The sequence below is a fragment of the Acanthopagrus latus genome, chromosome 23, assembly GCF_904848185.1.
Source record: "Acanthopagrus latus isolate v.2019 chromosome 23, fAcaLat1.1, whole genome shotgun sequence".
NCBI lineage: Eukaryota > Metazoa > Chordata > Actinopteri > Spariformes > Sparidae > Acanthopagrus > Acanthopagrus latus.
The window spans coordinates 22,420,152-22,440,572 of record NC_051061.1 but is presented as its reverse complement, the minus strand read 5'-3'; the positions used below and the strand labels follow the sequence as shown (position 1 = coordinate 22,440,572).

Below are 20,421 nucleotides of genomic sequence, written 5' to 3'. Positions count from 1 at the left end.
TTTGAATTCTGTTCATTTCCAACAATTTACACCTTTAATGCCTGTTACTGGGTCAGATTCTGACTCTAGTCATAAAGTTGATCATCTTATTGCTGCGTTGAAGACGAGCTCAGGAGTCTCGCAGCCTGAGGAGTGAAGCTGCTGTGTCGTCTGGTAAAACATCACTCTTTGACGTCCTCAGCATGGGCCATCAGAACCAACACAAAGGTTTGGTTCCCTGTAGTTGTTTTAAAAACCCTCAGAGTCTGACTCATCCTGATTGGATCAAGTCATCAAGTTAATCATGGTATTACTGTGTTGAAGATGAGTTCAGGAGTCTCGCAGCCTGAGGAGTGAAGCTGCTCGGTAGTCCTGTGGGACGGCACTCGCACAAAATTTCTTTGACGTCCTCAGCGAAAATCAACAAAAAGATTTGCGTCCTTGTCGCTGCTTTAAAAACCCTCGGATTCTGACTTGCCCTGGTTGGATTAGTCATAAAGTTAGTCATTGTATTATTGTGTTGAAGATGAGTTCAGGAGTCTCGCAGCCTGAGGAGCGAAGCTGCTCGGTAGTCCTGTGGGACGGCAGAGAAAACAAAAGGATTTGGTTCCTTGTCGCTGCATTAAAAACCCTCTGGGATTAGCTGCTTGATTAGGGTTGGAAGAAGATCATGTTTTGGCTGAAAATATCTAGCTTTGTTGGCACAAACACAGCAGTAGATGGAAGAAAATATCAGTTTTCTTTGCCACGAACACGAGTGGAAGTGATCCCAAAGACTCATTAAAAAATATCAGATGGCGTCAGGCTTACAAATGTTAAAATGCTGTGGTCCCTCGTCCAACATGTCCCGAGGTTTAACACTTAAACATGTGTAAATACACCAGTCACTTGGCTTGAAAACATTTTATGTTGCTGACTTGACCTGGTATCAGTCTCCTCTTGTCACTCCTGGAAAAAAAAATATGATGTATTTCTTTAATTCTTGCCACAAAAGGTCAGAAGGTGACATATTTCTGTGAAGGCTGTCATCATATTAAAAAGCCCTCATAGTTGAAGTCTACCATCTGTTCCTGATGGATCACTGCTCTCTTTAAATACCTCTATAACTCATGTCAGTTACAGCTGATGTGTCGGGGACCTGGTGATGATGAAGTTCACTGGTCTCTAACAGAGGTCAACGGAGGCAGAAGATATCTTTAATGCCTCTTGTGAGCATCGCTGCTATTTTTGGCCTCGTTTTTTTTTTTTTTTTTTCTGCAGGCATCCTGGTCAGAGCAGCGTCCACGGCTGCGACCTCAGGGGTCGCACTCACGTGTCACGTGTTTACCTTCAGCTGGAGATGAGTCGCTGTGATATGCAACGAGCGGACAGCTCATGAATCACAGCCGATGAAGAACCATTAAAGGCCGATAGGAAGAAAACCAGGGACGTTACCGTGGAGCTGTGAAGCCCCGGAGGCCGGCTCGTTAATGACTCCCTTCAATATGTGTTTATATATAGTTGGACTGTATGAATCTGAAAATAACTCAACAGCAAGAAGAGTCAAGAAACACACATCTTGGCTTCAAATTGTCTGTAAATTTAGCCGTTATTCGTCATTGTTTTGGAGACCTCGACGCCATCTATCTGTCCCTCAGTAAGAAGTGATGCTGTAATAGTCTCAAATGATTTACTAAGACTCCAGATGTCGCTGTCTTTAATAACGCGCAGTTTATAATCTGTCTGTCTTCAGCTAACGGACGCCACAGCAGCACAAAGACCAGTCAGCCCACGGAGATCGCTGATGTCGCTCTGAGGAAACCCACCACGAACAAACAGGCAAGTCTGCAGCCAAAGTTTCAGACTGTGTGAGGTGTGAAGACGCTCTGAAACAAGATGCAGAAGCATCATGTGCCTCCTAAAATCACTGACAAAACATCTGTTAAATGATGTAAAGATGCTTTGGTTGAGGTTTGTTCAGGTTTAGGCAGGAAAAGGGAAAGATCGTGGTACTTTCACATCACATGACTTCCTCCTATCCTCCTGTCATAATCACCACAGCCACCAGAGGGCAGTCTGAATGTAAGCATGTTGTGTATCGTTTGTCGCCCTTGTCGTCTCATATTTCTGTTGTCGGACAGATTTGTCACGTATGGAGCCTCAACAATAGATTAAGCTGTTTTCTGTGACGGTTTTATGTCGGATAAATCGATTTTCTGCCTTTGGTTCATGGTTGAACATTAACTTCTAGTTTCACTCCTCACTCAAGTCGCTCTCCACTGTGACAACGACAAAACCGTCAGATCCTCACTTCATATTTCCTCCTCGTCATTCCACAATATGGTCTCAGTATCTTCAGCTGCAGCGCTCCGTCCGGTGAAGGCAGGGCGTGCTCCCACCGCTCTGATAAACGCTGGCCAACTTCGATTACATGCCAACCCACGTGACTAATTACGAGTCAGATGAGGGCATACCGTGTCAGGATCACACAGGAGACTGTAGATGGACAGACACTCCGGCCATATGGGCGGCTGAGATTTGGACTCCACTCGTCACAGAGTTTGTCAGCTTTCGGAAAAGGAGGCCAGCCAAGACGGTGAAAGCTCACGCTGGGAGTGTTGGGAGCGCTGGGGGCGCACGGATCTCCAAAACCTGGACCGGGATTGTGGCGATCGGCCGCCATGTTCTGTGCTGCGAAGGTGAGAACGTGGTTGTTTTTGCTCTGGCTGTGATGGTGTTGTTGGACCAGGTGGATGTTGTGAGCATGCGTTTGATGCCTCGGGGCGAAGCGCAGGAGGAGGATGACGACGGTGCTGCTGCCGCCGCCTCGCACACACACACTTACTGTAAACACGAGCGTCACAGTGGTACGGGAATACTTGAGCGCAGTTTGTTGACACACCTTTTTAACCCCGTCGATGGTGCTGAATCTCCTCCACACAATCAAGAGCGGCTGCGTCTGATTGGCTGCCCGTTTTTTCCTCCCCTCCTGCTCGCTCTCTCCTCCCCGCCTCCTCTGGTTTCCCTCCCACTCGTAATTAGTCTTTAAAGATCATCATTGAACCATTTCCATCAAACCAACCCCCCCGAGCACCATCACCACCACCTCCAGCTCCAGCTCCACCACCGCTGCTGCTGCTGCTGCTCCCTCCTCCCTCACTACCAGCCTCTCTGGGGACGGAGGTGTGGCAGAGATCATGTAAATAAATCCCCCTTCCTCCACCTCCTCTTCTTACTCTCCTTTATTCCCCTTCACTGGTCTTTCACCCCCCCTCCACCCTCTCTCTCTGCATGGGTGAGGGGTGGAGGTGGAGGGTGAGCAGAGTTATGCAGACCCCCACTCAGGCAGCATCCATCTCCTCGCAGCCTTCAAACCTTAAAACTCGTGTGACAGCAGCTTAACCGGAGGCTAGACTTCGTCACGCTCCCACCGACTCCCCCCCTCCAACCCCACTCCTCCTGCCTCACCCCCCCCCTCCCCCCACCACCACCACACATGCAGCGCAGCTCCACTCCACTCACTCGGTTGTAGCTTGTGAGACTGAAGGCAGCTTCCTTGTGTGGAGGGAAAGACCGCGAGCGAGAGGAGAGAGAAAGAGAGAGAGAGAGAGAGAGAGGAGAGTGTGAGGCTTTCCCAGAATAGGTGAGAGGGAGATGATGATGGAAGCCAGCTTCGACACTGAGGAGAGTTTTGACGATCCCTCCTGTCTCGCCCCGCAGCCCCCCGGCTCGGTTTCGCCGGCCAAGAGGCAGATCAGGGAGGTCAAGGAGACCAAGATCACGGTGAGTACACCAGAACTTCATCCTCCTCCTCCTCTTCTTCCATCTTCCATCCTCTAAGTTCCTCTCTTCTCTTTGTATCATCTGTTGACTTCAAGCTCAGATCACGATGCATTGTGGGTTCTGCTGGAGTAACGCGGGGCTTCCCTTCGCTGCATATTGGAAACCACGTTAGTCTGAATGAAGAAGGCGTCCAGGAGTCTTGAGTCCTGACGAGTCCTCGATCCATAATCATCGATCGGACGCCCGTCAATGCAGTTTTATTGAAATGTTAGTGAAGTGAGTGGAAAAAGTCGAGATGCCAGCTGGTGTGTTTTTGTTTTTTTGTTTTTTTTTTTCAGAGACTGTCAGATAAACGTCTGGATCTCTGAGCGAGTTGTTGCTCGGTGTGACGCCGTGTCGCCCGTAACAGCTCATCTGCAGGGCAGTGCGGGTCAAAGTGAACACTTTGTGCACCAGATAACGAGGAGCTCCCCCCTTTTTAAAAAATAAAAAAAAAAAATGTCTGAGCTCCGTCAGTCTGTGACGAGGAATTAAAACACATCATACTGTGTGAAGTGTCTTTTAAGATGTTCAGGCTGTAGCTGCATTATATAATCTCATATAATGATGAGTGTGGGAGGAGGAGGAGGAGGAGGGGTGAGGCAGACGTGAGGTGGTGATGGTGATGGTGAGGAGACAGACAGACAGTCAGACAGACAGACTGAGGTGGTTTTTTTGTGTCTCTCAGGCTGATTTTGCGCTCGGCGGGCTCGCTGACCTGCTGCAGCCACGGGAGTCGACAGTATTGTGGAAAAGAAAAGAAATAGGAAAAAAAAAAACACAGCAGACCTGCGAGGGATGCAGCAGCAAGTCCAGTTTCCATGGTGACAAAAGCAATAGCACTGATTAATGGGTGTTGAAATGGAAAACACTGGCAGAGGAGGAGGTGGAGGAGGAGGTGGAGGAGGAGGGAAGCCATTCAGATATTCAGCGAAGACATACTGTTTGAAAAAATGAAATCATCTTGAAGGTTTTGTGTGGTTGTGGACGGATTCATGAGCGATTTCACACACTTTCACATATTTAATTTTAGTCTTGATTTTCAAAATTGTAATCTTTGATCTTTATGTTATTTTATTGGCTTGTATTTTTGACTCTTTTGACATTTAATTGTTATAATTTTTAGTCCTGAATTGACTGGATTTTTTAAAATTGATTTATTCTTTTGTTGTCTGTGCACGGGAGGTTGTTGTTTGTATAATCCAGTTTAAATCGATCTAAAATAAAAAAATCAGTAGTTGGAGCATTCAGTGTTTTGCAGGTGGCTTCTGTCGTTTACGTCATCGTTACGTCACGTTACGTGCAAACCGTGGTGACGAGGATTAAAGCTGCAGGTTGATTTTTGTGACGCAGGTTTAGTAGTTTTCTAATGTTACTGTGTTTTGACCTTCACAGCCTTTTGTACTGAATTTTTTTGGAATGTAATTTTTGGGGGGGGAATATAAATCCAAAGATGGCGAAGAATTACATCACTTTCTTACACCAAACAAAAACAGAAACATTTACATAGTCCAAAAAAAAAAACATTAAAAAAAAAAGCCGAAGCAATACACAATCCAAAAAAAAAAACCCTAAAAAATACATAGTCTGAAAAAAAACTAAAAAATACATGATCCAAAAAAAAAACAAAAAAATACATAGCCAATAAAAAACATTTTTAAAAAAACATAGAAATGTGCAGTTGAGAGAAAAGTACATTGTCCAAATAAATGAATAAAAAAAATTAACATACTCCCAAAAAATGTGCATAGTCCAAACAAAATAAAAAACATACATACACCAAAATAACATTAAAATGAACCCAGTCCAACCCCTCCAATATATATATATATATATATATATATATATATATATATATATATATATATATATATATATATATATATATATATATATAAAGAGATCCAAAAAAAATTGCATAGTCCTAAAAGCCCTAAAATTGTACATAGTGCACAAAAAATGTGTATTCTCCAAAAACCCAAATAAAATGTACATACTGTAAGAAAAACACAAACAATGCACACAGTCGATAGTTTGGATCAATGATTTGTGTTTATTGTAGTCAAATTTGATGATGTTTGAATTTAGTATTCATGACACCTTTATTAATTATCATAGCCTCACATGACATTTTCACTTGTGTAGTGCAGATGTGAAGAATCTGTGACTCTCAGTAAGAACCAGTACCGGTGGATCCAGTAATGTGGACCTTCTCTGTTGGACAGTTCAGACAGTGAAAAGCACTTCAGTCTTCTTCTGGGTCAGACGGCCGTCATGTCAACATGTCGCCCGTTTGATCAATCAGCTGCGACTGTTTCCTCCTTCTCACCTGTTCTTTCATCGAGCTGAGCTCCTCTCCCAACTCTCCCGTCTTAATTAGCTCCACATAAACAGGATAATGGAGGAGAGTTAAATTTAGAAAAATCCAGCCCATGAATAAAATAAAATAATCTGTGAGCGGAGCAGCTGAGTAAACAGCCCCGAGGCGTGAATGTGAAGCATTTCTGCTGCAGCTGATGAAGATGAGGAGAACCACAGGTGTATAATGAAGCTGTAGCCGCGTGACGTCAGTCCACAAAGGTGTCTTTTTGTTCGCCGCGGCGCACCTCACGTTACACAACCCTCCACAGTTGTCATGGAGACGCACACACATGCATGACTGTCGGCAAAATGGACGCTTCACGCATCAGATAAGAGAAGAAGAAGAAGAAGAAGCTCTGTAACCTTGTGTTCACCTTCAGCGCCGAGTGCGACCAAACGCATTTGTTCCAGCCCTCCATGTTTGTCAGAATATTAAATATTCATGCGCGTGCGGGTTTGACTTGTTGCTCGGCGGCTCGTTAAGGCTTCCATCGTTGGCGGGACTCTAAGGGGGCGATTTGATTGGTTACTGAGGCGGAGAAGAAAGGAATTGAGGGGAAGAAAAAAGGGTAACAGTGGGAATAGAGAGGAAGTCTGAGATTGTTTTGTTATGGGAAGGTGTGTGTGTGTGTGTGTGTGTGTGTGTGTGTGTGTGGTTGGGGGGGGGTCTTTTACAGCAAAAGTAATTTGTCGCTTAGCAACAGCAGCAGAGCATCCTACAGTCTCATTCGCTGAAATGTTTTGCTCAGAAATGGATGTGAGGAGGGAGGAAGTGACTCTTATTTATTATTTTGTGTGTGCGTGTCTCTCTCGGGCCTTTTCCTCTTTGACTGTGTCATGATTTTTAATTTTTTTTTCCTTCGCTGCATTCAGCAGACTGAAATAAATAAATAAAAACATTAAAATGTGTAATGCAACAACCGCCGCCTGCAGCCTGGATACACAACTCTCATGAGAGTGAGCGTTTATGAATGCTGAGTGAGGACAAAATGTCCCAATGCGCTCGACAAATCGGTGCCGTTGTCTTTTTTTTTCTTCCTGCAGCTTTCTTTTGTGCTGAACTGAAACATTTTGGAAAAGCTGCACAGCCTCGAGTCCAAACAGCTGGACTTGAGATCCCTCAGAAGGATTTATTACACACAGTGTCACAAAGGTAATCTGTATTAATATTTGATTCCCGACCCTGGAGCAGCTCACTAAGCAGCCATAAAGCAGAAGTAAGTTGGCCAGACAGCCTTCCTGTAGATAAATGGTCTCATTTTGCGCCTGGATGTGAGCGGCAGATAAACAACAGGCATGATAGATGTGGAGCCGGTGTAATGGAAAATCTGGTGCCCGTGACAATCAGTGTGATCTCTGAGGCAGAAAATGAACAAAGTGACTGCTCGAGTAAATCACACCGCCGTTCTTTAGCTTACAAACTGTTACTGCGACTCAATGTGTCTCATTTCTATTCACAGTGTTGTTGTTGTGTATCGGTATGCCCCTTTGGCAAGTAGCCACATTAGCGTCTCCTCTGGATTTCAGTGGTTATATAAAAGAAAAAGAGTATTACTCATCTGGTTTTTTTTTTTTAAGTTGTGTATTGGAAGCCGTTCAGATCGAGAGCTGCTGCAGCGGCGGCGGCAGTGCAGAGAATGACGAGGTCGATGTCGAGTGTTCGCCGGACTTTTTTTTCTTTTTTTTTTTTCTTTTTTCACGCTCGCTGTTTGTTTAAAGACGCGCGAGGCCGAGAGTTTTATGCAAAAACCGCACACCTGCCTCCATGAATCACATTGCAAGAGGTTTTACACTAAGTTTATATTTTTGAAAATAAATCAGATGTGTGTGTGTGTGTGTGTGTGTGCTGCAGAGCTCACAGGGAATCATCTACAACTCTGCAGAAGGTTTCACCCTCTTCAGCCCCAACGTGTTAAAATCACTGGAGCTGATTGTCGACACATACTCGCACCAGAATGACTAAACAGGTTGATTACCAGTGATTTTCAAAACCACATGATTGTAGCAGCGTAACAGACATCTGCTGTCATTGTTGTTGTTGTTGTTGTTGTACACTCACAGTTTAGTAACCCAGTCGCCAGAATAAGTGTTGTAAGTTTGTTTCAGATACGTTTCCTTGTGTGTTTAGGTTATATTTTCTATTGTTCGATTGTAAATGTCTTGACATCTCATCATCAGGTTTTCAGCTGCAAATAGACTCGATATCTTGTTAAGAAAAATAACACAATTACAAATGTTGAAACCGCCGTTTCAAACCTGTGATCTCTGGCTTGGCTGCAAATTGTCCGGACATTTCATCAAAACAAAATATTTGGTCCCTTTGGCAATGACACAGCTAGAAATTCTTCCAAAATCTCACAACATACACACAGTTTTTGGCAGAAAACTTTTTCAGTGTCTTGTCAGAAACATTGAGTTGTGTTTCTATGAACACGCCTGCAAATTCTCCTGACAGCTCATCAAAAATATTCAGCTTTTTCTCCTCACTAATGCAGCTGGATGTACAGGTATCCAGTGGTTTCATGCTTAAAATTGTTGAAATGCTGTGTTAAGCAGTGATCTCGCTTCGGCTGAAATTTGTCCCGATGCCTCAACAAAAATATTTGGTTCTGTCTCCACAAACGCAGCTGGAAATTGTTCTGATGCCTTACAAGAAAAAAATACCTGCTTTTTGGGAGCAAATCTTCCCAAGCTCTTGTCAAAAATATTGGGCTTTGTTTCCACTAACATGGCTGCAATTTGTCCCTACGTCTCGCTAATAATGTCCAGTTTTCAGCTGCAAATAGTTTTGAAATCTTGTTTAATATATTCAGTGGTTTCACGCTTGGTTTCACAAATGTTGAGACCGTCGTCTCAAACAGTGATCTCAGGGGATTTTGCAGATTTATTTCCACAAACATGGCTGGAAATTGTCCCCATATCTTTTTAAATATATCCAGTTTTCAGCTTCAAATTCTCTCAACACTTCATCAAACGTATCCATTTTTTGACACCAGTGTGACTAGAAACTGTCGTAACATCTTCTGGTGTTGTTGTCACTAACAGGGTTGTAAACGTGCTGAGGTCTCTTTAAAACTATCCGGTGAATCTTGGGTTGGTTTGGCAGCCAGCTCCGGCTGAGACCGGTCGTATGAGCAGAACACTGTGGTCCTTGATGGGCCCTCATTAGTTCCAGTTAAGGTTTAATCACCTGGCTCAGGTGCAAGTCCTCCAGGTTTCAGGACCCAGAGAGCCGGTGCGGTCCTCTCTGGGTACGACCGAAGACAATAATGATCGAGTTTGAAGTGTTTCTCTTTTGTAATGAGTGTGTAAAAACTCCACCTGGGCCAAAGCTTCATCACGTGACCTGTAATCTAGACCGTGACCACTGCAGCAAACTGCCTCTCTCATCCCGAGCCTCCTCCGTCAGCACGAACACGAAGCTCACCGACGTCCTGTCGTTCAAAACAATGTCACGCTTTTATTTGATATTTCTCCGGTAACAGAGCGAAGCAGTTCGTCGGAGCCAGCTGGTGAACGCTCCGTGTTTCTTCTTCAGTGTGTGTGTGTGTGTGTGTGTGAGACAGCTCATGCAGCACACACACACACACACACACACACACACACACACACTGTGACTCAGTGTGTTGTGGTGTGTTTGTGGATGAAGCGTCCTGTCTGGATGTCCGTGGAGTTTGCAGCAGCGGTTGACATGGCACAGAGGGTCTGTGGCGGTGCCAGGAGGGAGGGCTCGCAGATGGTGAACATTACATAATTGCAGCCCCCTGAGAGTAATTGAAGACGCTGTGGAGCATGGAGTCTGTATTCAGGCTGAGTGCTCAGTGTTTATCTGCAACGCCACATATTCTCCAGCGGATAAAGTTCGTTTGTTCGACACCGAGGTACAAAAAGGTTCCCATGTGTTTCTGAGCGAACCTGGTCGTCCTCCTCTCTCTCTCTGCCTGGAGGCCCGCGGGTCGGTCACCTTCTGAGTGGTCAACACCGCCACATTTGTATGTTTACTCATGCCTGACCTTTCTCGTCTCATCTGCATGAATTTAAACCCAGGCCTGTTGCCTCGCTCTCTCACAGACATCATTTAACTCTTAATGCAGCCCAACCGCCAGAATACATGTTGGTGATATGTTACTTTATGTTCAACTTAAGATTTTTAAGTTGTAACGATGTTGTGTTTATGCTCTGGTTAGCTTTAGGCGCTAAAACCACTTGGTTAAGGTCAGGAAAAGATTACGTTTTGGTTTAAAATACCTGGATTACAGCTACAAGTTGTCACAGCCCGATTTTTGGCTGCAAAACATCATCAAAATATCTGTTTTTGCTGCCACAAATGTGGCTTAAAAATTGCCCTGACATCCCACTACATACACCTGGTTCTCAGCTGCAGATTGCTCCGTCTACTTGTCAGAAATATCTGGTTTTGGTGCCACTGAGTCAGCTGATAATTGTCCCAACATCTCACCTGCTTTTTGGTTGCAAATTGTTATGTTGTCCTGTCAAAAACATCCAATTTTGTTGCCAGTAACCTGGTTGGAAACTTTCCAAATGTCTCCCTAAGAATACCAAGTTGTTTGACTGCTAATGGTCTTGACATCTTGGCAAAAATATCCTGTTTTGCTGCCACAAACAAATTCACTAGACATCTCCTTAAAAATACCCAGATTAAAGGCTAAAAATTGTCCCGTCTCTTGAAAAATATCCAGGTTTGCTGCCACGTGCACGGCTGGGAAATTGTCCAGACAGGTTTTCAAATATGCTTGGTTTTTGGCTGCGGTTTGCCTCGTCGTCTTGTCAAAAATATCCGCTGATGAGGCTGGAATTTGTCTTGACATCCTGCTAAAAGAACCTGCGTCTCTCTAGAAATACACTTTTTGCCTACAAATAGTCTTGGTATAACCCTAGTTGTCAAAAATATCCTGTTCTATTCCCACCAACACGACTACAAATTGCCCAGACATATCAATAAATATGTCCAGTTTCGTTCGTTTGGCACTAACATGGCTGGAAATGATTCTGACATCCCACAAAATATCCCCAGTTTTTGGCAGCAAGCTGTTCCGACGCTCGTCGAAAATATCTGGATCTGTTTCCACTGACACAGCTGGAAATTCTCCCGACGACTCGCTAAATATATCCTGTTTTTTTCGTTTGCAAATGTTCCCGGCGTCTCACTAAAGACACACAGGTTTTCACTGCAAATTATTCAGATGCCTCATCAAATATGTCCGGATTTGTTGCCTCACACACGGCTTGAAATCGCCAAAAACTATCTGGTGGTGTCACGTCTACAAATGCTGAAGTGGCGTTACGTTTCGTCCTGGCAACTGGGCTGCTTTAGATCACGTTTGTTTTTTCATGTCTCTCTTAGTTAATTGCCTCTAATCTCATGAATTTCCTGTGTGTTTGTTTCAGATCAACTGTGTGACTTTCCCTCTGCCTGGTGAAGGTCCGGAGCAGCAGCTCCTGAAGCCCAACGAATGGAGCTACTGCGATTACTTCTGGGTGAGTTCTGCTCAAACACACGAGAAACGACAGTCTAACGATCCTTCCTGATATTCTGCTGGTGACTGAAACTTTACCTAACACTTATTTCACTGTTAATAAACTGTGAAATGCTTTGTGAACGATGTATGATGAAGCAGCTGTAAAGGCCTCCTCCAGGAGAAACACCTGAAGGTTCCCGTCAACGCACGTCGTCGAACTTTTGAACAAATCTCTGCTGGTAAACGTGCAGCTAAAAGCTAAAAACACTGAAAAACGTCGATACGCTTCCTGCTGTTCACAGATGGATCCGCTCTCCTTCTCGTTTAACAAAAGACTCGGCCGTCTTTCATGTGTGCGTGGGTGGATCACAGGTGGACGGCCGATCGACCGGCTCCTCTGAAACAAACACACACTGATCCTCCTGCTTTAAACGTCTCCCCGGTGGCTGCAGTAATTCTCAGTTTCCATACATTTCCATCCTAAATTAGATCAGTATTGAAAAACCCTTCAGCCTGCGTAATGGACTGAAACCCGACGCCTGTTTCCTCCCTCGTGCGTCGCTTGTTTGACCCTCTTGTTCGCAGCCTGTCGCGTCGACCTGCTGGTGATGTTCGCCGCGGCGTCCGCTGACCTGCCGCTCAGCGCCGCCGCGTGAAATCGGAGCCGACAGCTCTGCAGACGCACATCAGCGCTGTCACAAACAAGACAAAGTGCCGCCTCACGTCCACGCACTCACACAATACACACCAACGCATGTCCTGCCTGACATGCGAGTGTGAGTCATCCTCTCAATCCCTAAACAACAGCGAGGTGTTGGTGGACGTGTGCTTGTTTATCTGTCCGCTGCTGTTTTTTTAATAATGCCCTCATCCTCTTCTTCTTCTTCTTCTTCTTCTTCTTCCTCCTCAGGCCGACAAGAAGGACCCCCAGGGGACGACCTCGGTGGCGGGTTTCGAGGTTCTCCTGCAGAAGCAGCTGAAGGGCAAACAGATGCAGAAGGAGATGGCCGAGTTCATCCACGAGAGGTAACGGCTTTGTTTCAGATAACAGCAAACAAACAGAGGCTGCGGAATGATGACAACAGGTTTAACGAATTCATTATCGAGTGTGTCAGACGATGAGCTGCTCTGGAGGCAGAACGATTCCTGTTGGAAGGTCGGCAAGCGTCCCGATAACTGGAATACATCTGGCACGGAAGGCTTCTGTAAACCTCCGACGTGCTGCAGCTTCACGTTTCTTCAAATTCAGTTTTCTTTTTTTATGTTTAGGCGACGCTGTGCTTCTGGTCTGCTTCCGTTTAGGCCGAGAAAAAGATCAATACCTGGTTATTTTCACACGAGCACAGCTGCATTAAGTCCCAGCGTACAAAGAACAGACCCCGGCTCGTTAAGAAATCCCCAAAGTCGCGTTGACGACGTGCACGTAAATCTTTTGTGCTGTCTCCGGAGAAAAGCTTCGTTTCTAAGAGGATCTGTCGGGCGACGGGTTCAAAGCTTTTGTCTTCCGGTTGAGGGTTTTAATTTATACTTTGCGCCCTGTAATTGAGGCGTATTTTATCTCAAAGAAGCGACTGAGGATACAGGAAATGCAAAGATGTCTGAGCCTAAACAAGATGTCAAAAAAAAACAAAAAAAAAACACACAACATGAATAAATTAGTTCAGCTTAAAAACTTCTACATCCGATCTCACGCCTCTCTGTGTAATTAGCTCCACCTAAATCAAACAAAGGCTCCATTCACGTCCTCGTCCCACTCGTGGGAAGTTAATGAGGATTCTTCTTCGTCTCTCAAAATCCTTCAAAGTAGACTTTTTTTTTCTTTTCTCCGCTGACCTTTTCTGCGTTTTGTTACTGCGGGAGAATCTGAACATTAAGGCAGAGAATGAGCCTGGTGACCTTCTTCAGGCTGGTGACAGATTTACTCAGGTGTGGATGTTAAATGTGCAACCGGTGGAGGAAGTGAATGTCACAAAGGGCACAAACATGGATTCCTGGTGGGGGAGGAGGGAATATGAGGGCATCATCTCCATTTTGAGGGATGGAAATGAGAACAGTCGCCGTGAAAATGTGCAACCGCTGGAGGACGATGGAATTATTGACGCTCGGGGGTCAGAGGTCAATGTGGGATTCAGTCGAATCGCGGTGGAAGTTTCTGTCCTCCTGCTGAAAATGATCTGCCAAAGCGTTTTGTTTTTCCACTTGACAAAAGCGATTTTTTTATCATGCTCCCTTGAGCCAGGCAGCGATCTCATTGTTTGTTCTTTGTGTTTCAGGATAAAGATTGAAGAAGAATACGCCAAGAACCTCTCCAAGCTGTCTCTGAGCCCTCTGGCGCTGCAGGAGGAAGGGTGAGTGCAGCACCCATCGCTCGCCGAGTAATTAAAACAGCCGCGTCCAGACTCACGAGTGTTTTAAAACAGACTTGTTCCCACACTGATGCACCTATCAGAGGCCGTTTCAGAGACTGTTTCTCCTGGTTTGTCTGTCAGCGAGATAATCTCTGAGCTGATCTCAGCATCGGCAGACAGAGCAGAGATAAGGCTTCTGGCTCGACACACAGTTGTGGAGGTTGGTCGACGTCCAGCTTTTGGAAATCCCACGATAACATAATAAGATAAAATAAAATCTAATGGAGACACAAACAGGACGTGTGCGTTTAACAGGGCGACGCCGCAACACTGGGTTATTTTTAGTGGCGTAATCCTGAAAACCAAAGAATCAGTTTGCATAGTTGCACATCCAGCTCCCTCAAAGTCTGTGAGCTCCTTAATTTGGTTTTCAGTTGAAGCGACAACGAGGAACTTTTTAGTGTTTACGAAACAGTTTGATGATTATAAATGAGCTGTAACAGCAAACGAGACTGCCACCAGACATACTGCTATGTTTATATAATTATTATTAATGCCTGATCACATATAAAATCACAAAGATCGCAAAGATCTTAACGACAGCAGCCGCTTTTGTCAAAAGGGGGTGCTAGGAACAACACGAACATCGTCACGGATTGGAGATGTTTAAACGTTTTGTCCTACGATATAAAATACATCATTAAACGTCCCACAGTTTAATTATAAAGCTTTTATGTGTCTAAATTAGACTTACAGAGGTTGAACATGGAAACTCATCGACCGTCTTTACAGGACGAGTTCGGTGTCAAACTATTCTAACTCTGACTTCACAACTTGTACGTTGTTCGGTTTATAGAAAACATGTATATTAGAAGCTGTGCAGTATAATATTTAAGTATTTTGGTTTCTAAGGTGACGTCTGAATTAATTTCTCTCCCTCAGGACTCTGGGAGAAGCCTGGACTCAGCTGAAGAAGAGTCTGCACGACGAGGCCGAAGTTCACCTCAAGTTCTCCAACAAGGTAAAAATCTGCTCGTTGACTTAATTATGAATAAGTTTTAAATCACCCAGTTATTAACCTGATGAGCAGTTTGTTGCTTTGGTGACTCCTCAACTCTTTGGTTTGCTGATTTTTATCTGTCGCATCGGTGTTATTGGTGTAAAAAAGTAAGAAATCGCTGCGGTGAACATTTTTATCTTCCTCTGAATCACAATCATTGTCCACCTCCTCTGCGGATGCCTTTGTGTTTGCAGTTTTCTGGCCCTCAGGTTAAGTGTTTTCACGTTTTCAATCACCTGAAGTAATGGATACCTGATCTGAAGACATCCCGAGGGGACGCTGCTTGTTTACCTCGACCTTGTCAGAAGAAAATGACCCGTCCGCACAAACCGATTACCGGCCATGCAGAAAACGGCGCGCTGGCCTCGGTCGGAGCCTTAAAATAACGCGGTAGCTGCCTGGGAGCTTTCCGTAGCCCTACGTTGTCTCATTAATTAGCTGCGGTTTCTGACGAGCCCCCATCGACGGCTCTCCCAGCTCCACCAGCGCTGCGACCATCCACCCTTTTTACTGCGAGACGGGTGAGGAGAAGGTAACTCGAAACAGACGTCTTATCGAGGCTGCAGCTCTTTTTTGTTTCTTCTTCTTCTTCCTCTGAGATTCTAATAAGCTGCATTTCATCTGTTTCTCGCCGCGCCGGCATTTCGCACTCGATTAGGATTCTGTACGGAGCGCCCACATCGCTGACAAGCACTCTGTAGTTTATTGAAGTGTCATGAAAAAACAATCTTTTTTCACAGTATTGGACAAGTGTTGGTGGGAGGAATCAAAACAGAGACTTACAAAAAAAAAAAAACTGTAATTGTCTTCCTTCATGGAGATGAATGTGGCTTCAGAGGACGAGGGACAGGTTTTATTAAAGGGGCTGCAACAATCTGTGGCAGATTTAATCTATTAATGACTTTTTTATTTGCCGTACGTGAGCGGATTGTAACGTGAACGTGGCGTGAAAAATTAGACCTGCCAATACAAGTCTGGTAGAGCAACAGTAGCTAATTAAGCTAACATCAGCTAACGTGACGTAGGCACAGAGCCCCCTTGTAAAGTAATATGTTGATTTTAGAGATTTAGGGACGAATATTGTGTAAATTTCTGTTACTACATACGTAAATATTGTACGTGCCAGTCAGCACATACTCTTCAGCTAGTGTACAGTAGTAGAAACTCATAATAAATTAATATTTGAGTTATGATTGTGGCCATTTTTGGGGCCAAAAGCACTGACTGGACCCATTTTTATGCAACAGATCACCATTAAGTTGAATCAACACAGATTTATTACTAGTATTTCCATTTCCTCTGACTTTGGAAGCCAGTATAACTTACTTTCTTTGTCTACTGGTACTTATATATTTGTATTTAACCTGAGTTGCGTATGTAGGATGGCATCGGTAGAGTCTATACCTCCCAACAGTCACCCTTTTGTACTAACTCACAGATACCAGCTACCAAAATATGATAATGAGAAACCATTCCTGGTTTAGAGACCTGGTTTAGGGCCAAGATCCATCCTTCATCCAAGTGTAGTGGATGTTCGTTGTGTAGTTTTTATGTGATCCTGCTGACAAACAAACAAACAGACCTGAATTCTCGGTTGACGTAATTAATGTACTAACTTCAACCAAAACTACAATCTTTCCCTAAACTTAACCATGTAGTTTAGGTGGCAAAACGTCAAAACGTAACCAAAATGCAACAAATTCACAACATTAACTACATTATTTATTTAACGTCACGTACGTAATCCTAACCAAAGTTGTGTTGTTGCACAAACTTCCCCAAAACTGTTTCACAACGTCAAGTACGTAACACTTAACATCACATGGGTACGTTTGTTGTCGTGGTGTCAGCAACCTCCATTTGGTGAACGTGTGACAGTCCTGCATAATGTCTGATATCATAGATAAAGGATAAATATATACAAACAACACAGAGCATTCGGTAGGAGGGGGCGCGATGGAGTGTAAATTAATCACCTCTGCAGCTGGAGTGTTATTAAAAACACATGACACAACGAGAACTATTTTTAATCACCAACTAACAGCTGACTGACTTGTTTTCACAGCTCCACACCGAGGTAGAAAAACCCTTGCTGACGTTCAGGGGCGACAACTTCAAGAAGGACCTGAAGAAGTACGACCATCACATCGCCGACCTCAGGAAGCAGCTGGCGAGTCGCTACGCAGGTGTGGAGAAGGTACAGAAGAGTCTGACGTGCCTGTAGATTAGACACAGCACACCCAATCTCTGACTGACCGATATTTACCTCCTCATAGTCCAAAGTAAAGCAGAATAAAAACAGCTTCAGTGACTCCCACACTTTGAATATGTGTCTCTGCTTCCCACCCGCTGAGAGCGTTACATGAACTGAATGTATTTCCTCAGTAAACACACACTCAGTGTTTTGTTTATATTTGATTTTTGGGGCATGGTGTGGTGTAACAGAGGTATATCACAGTGGGCAGCAGCTTCATGTGGGCGATCTGTCTGCACTACCAGAAATAAGACAAGAAGGCAAAGCGGAGGCAGCAATATTGTTCTGCTTTTCATTCAACACGTCCGCCAACACTAAATATATTGATATTATTTCATGCATATATTCAACACAGAGGCTTATTGTGGAGTTGTTGTATCTAAGCTGGTCAATATTTCTACTCTTATAACCATGAAAGACTTCTTCTAGTCAGTGACCCTTGGCACTAGCGAGGTTAGCGAGGTTAGCGAGGTTAGCTAACGATCAGTTGTGTGTGAGTGCTTCTAAAAAGGTTTTTCTTTGAATTTAAACATTGATAAACCGCATGCTGGTTTATTTATTAGCTTCAAACGTCACCAAGTACGACTTATTTGACTTGTTTTGAAAAGGATTTCTAGCTAACTAGCTAACTCTTAACTTGGTCTTGGAGTTAGTTACAGCTAAGTGTCAGTTAGCTGATTATGCTAATGATTACAGATAATGGTAAAGCAAACAAACACACTGTTTAATACATTTCTCACACAGTTGTTTTTGTGTTTTTTAATGTTTGGCAAAGGTTAAGAAAAGACAAAACCCCTGAAACTCTTGACATAGGCTGCTAAGGGTTGCTGCTAGCATGGTTAGCTAACTTTACTAGTGCTTTTTTTCTTGCTAAATCTAAATCTAAACGTTTAGAAATGATGGTAAAACACTTTCAAAGGCAAAAGAAAAAGACATCCTTGAAATTCTTGAAATACGAACATTAGCTAGGTTTAGCTAACAGTCAGTTGTGAGTTTTCATTCACACGTTTTCTTTTTGTTTTCGCCTCTTGAGGTGTTACTGTGTTTACCTTATAAACACTCTCACACCGTGACCTTGGACAGAATAAGCGGAAAGACTCAATAATATGGATTAAGAAAAGATTAAATGATGAGAACCGGGATCAGAGCGCAGATGTCGGTAGCCGACATGAAAAGGCCGTAACGACCCTCGTATTAGACGTAAGGACGGTAAATCTAAGGATTAACGCTGAATGACTCACTGTTTCTGCGTTTGCACATCACACGCAGGCCCGTAAAGCCCTGGCAGACCGACAGAAGGATCTGGAGGTGAAGACCCAGCAGCTGGAGATCAAACTGAGCAACAAGACGGAGGAGGACATAAAGAAGGCCCGGCGGAAATCCACACAAGCAGGTCAGAGGTCGCAGAGCCGGAGCTTAAATAAGAGATAGACACGGCTTGTGTTTGGAAGTGCAGTTGTTTGGATGTCAGCAAGGGAGGTTTGTGAGGAGACGAAAGCTTTTAGATGTAAAGGAGGTGAAGCACAGTAAAAAAAAATCTCATGTTGTTGTACAAGTTCATTCATCAGGATAAATCCAAAATGTCTGAAAATGTCTGTAGTTGGTGCCTGAGTTGTTATCAGTCCGACCAACAAGACGTTTTCCTTTTTCTTTGAGGCCCAAAGATCTAAAATCTTGTCGTAATTTCGCCAAAAGAAAGCAGCTGCTTCCTTCAGGGTCGGACCATCTCAGATTTACCTTGAGCTCCTCGAGTCATGAACAGCTGAACAGAACATCTCAGCTCTCCTGATCCTAAAAAATGTGTCCGACAGAGAAAACAAAAACAGCTCTTTCAAAAATCCACCCAGCGAAGGTAAAAACTCATCCTCGTCTTCGACAGCGAGGGCAGCGAGACGCGATGACATTTTTATACAGTTAATCTGGTTTATTTTGTTCTTCTGCGGACCTGTGAAACCGGATATTGTAAAGCAGATGCAGATGTGGTTTCTGCTCAAGAACGAGAGAATTACTGCATGTTTTACATCACATACTTGGAAAGAAACCCAAATAACTGACTGGATCACGTAATCCTGTTTTTTTTCCATTATCGCATTACTCAGATTATGATCATAACTTTGATTATTCCCAGTTATCAGATTAAACGTGCTCACTGTGGCCGTGAAATCTCCCATCTCCACATTTCATCTTTCTAATTTAAATTTAAACATGTTCGCATTTGTAATGTGATGGATCGTCGATCATGATCGCTGTTCTGTTTATTTATAATTCTGCAAACCTGACTGACGTTGGGTGAATCTTAAAAGTGAGAATAAATGTCAGAAAGCTTCTTTACAGACAGTCGCAGCGGGTCGTCGCAAAACTCGGTCCAAGCGTTCACATCAAACGAGGATTCAAGTTTTAAAGTCGACACAAACGCGAGAAGTTTCGTTTAAAAATAGAAGCTGTCAAACCAAAATCTGATCAAAAAGATCTGATTCATGTTCGTCCTAGAAATGTTCGGCACATGCGGACAAAGAGAGTTTAAAGAGAGAGAGCCGACGTCAAAAACTGTTGTTGAAGATGAGTTTTTAATTAATTTATGAGGCTGTTTGGCATCTTTTCTTGTCAACATATAAATAAATGAATAAACCAAAGATTTTAGGAAAAAAAACATGACTAATACACTGTGAAAGAAGTATGTAAGTCTTTTTTTTTTAAGTTTATTTGGTTTAAGACTTTTCTCAACACTTCATCTGTCAGTTTATCAGAAAAAAATCCAACTTTAAATCAGCAAAATTAAAGAATCATGTTTTTTAACACGACAGGAAGGGTTTGAAAAACTGTCATCTGAAAAATAATGTGTGACTAAAGCAGTCAGACAAACATAGTGAAGTAAAAAGTAAAATATTTGCCTCTGAGATTTAGTGAAGTTGAAGTATGAAGTCGCATAAAAAGGAAAATTGACAAGTAGAAGTGAAAGTGCATCACGTTTGCAGTCGACTTGGCTGAAAACAAGCCGATCGCGTCTGAATCATTTAGCAGTGGTGTGTCAGCGCCCTCTGCTGGTCCTGCAGGGTTTCTGCTCCTTGTGCATCAAAGATTATAAAACTGTATAACAAACATTTGAAAAAGAAAAACACGTGACCTCTCTGACCTCTG

General features: G+C 43.7%; 1 protein-coding gene and 1 long non-coding RNA gene across 9 annotated transcripts in view; one reads left to right on the top strand and one right to left on the bottom strand.

The window, feature by feature from the left end:
- Window positions 1-20,421, top strand: part of gas7a (growth arrest-specific 7a) — a 49,970-nt gene that overhangs the window by 26,252 nt on the left and 3,297 nt on the right. For 3 of the 8 annotated variants that reach the window (XM_037089768.1, XM_037089770.1, XM_037089771.1), the window contains 8 exons: window positions 1,712-1,797; window positions 3,679-3,741; window positions 11,551-11,640; window positions 12,532-12,647; window positions 13,895-13,969; window positions 14,912-14,990; window positions 17,095-17,226; window positions 18,553-18,676. In XM_037089768.1, coding sequence (XP_036945663.1) covers window positions 1,712-1,797; window positions 3,679-3,741; window positions 11,551-11,640; window positions 12,532-12,647; window positions 13,895-13,969; window positions 14,912-14,990; window positions 17,095-17,226; window positions 18,553-18,676 — 765 coding nt within the window. Of the gene's footprint in view, window positions 1-1,408; window positions 1,616-1,711; window positions 1,798-3,443; window positions 3,742-11,550; window positions 11,641-12,531; window positions 12,648-13,894; window positions 13,970-14,911; window positions 14,991-17,094; window positions 17,227-18,552; window positions 18,677-20,421 lie in introns of those variants that run through there. The other 5 variants (XM_037089773.1, XM_037089776.1, XM_037089774.1 and 2 more) reach the window with 5 other exon arrangements.
- On the bottom strand, window positions 17,132-19,068 carry LOC119014518. Its single transcript, XR_005072989.1, has 3 exons — window positions 19,021-19,068; window positions 18,525-18,698; window positions 17,132-17,247 (listed from the first exon to the last, which is right to left on the bottom strand). It is a non-coding gene; the product is annotated as an uncharacterized LOC119014518 (long non-coding RNA).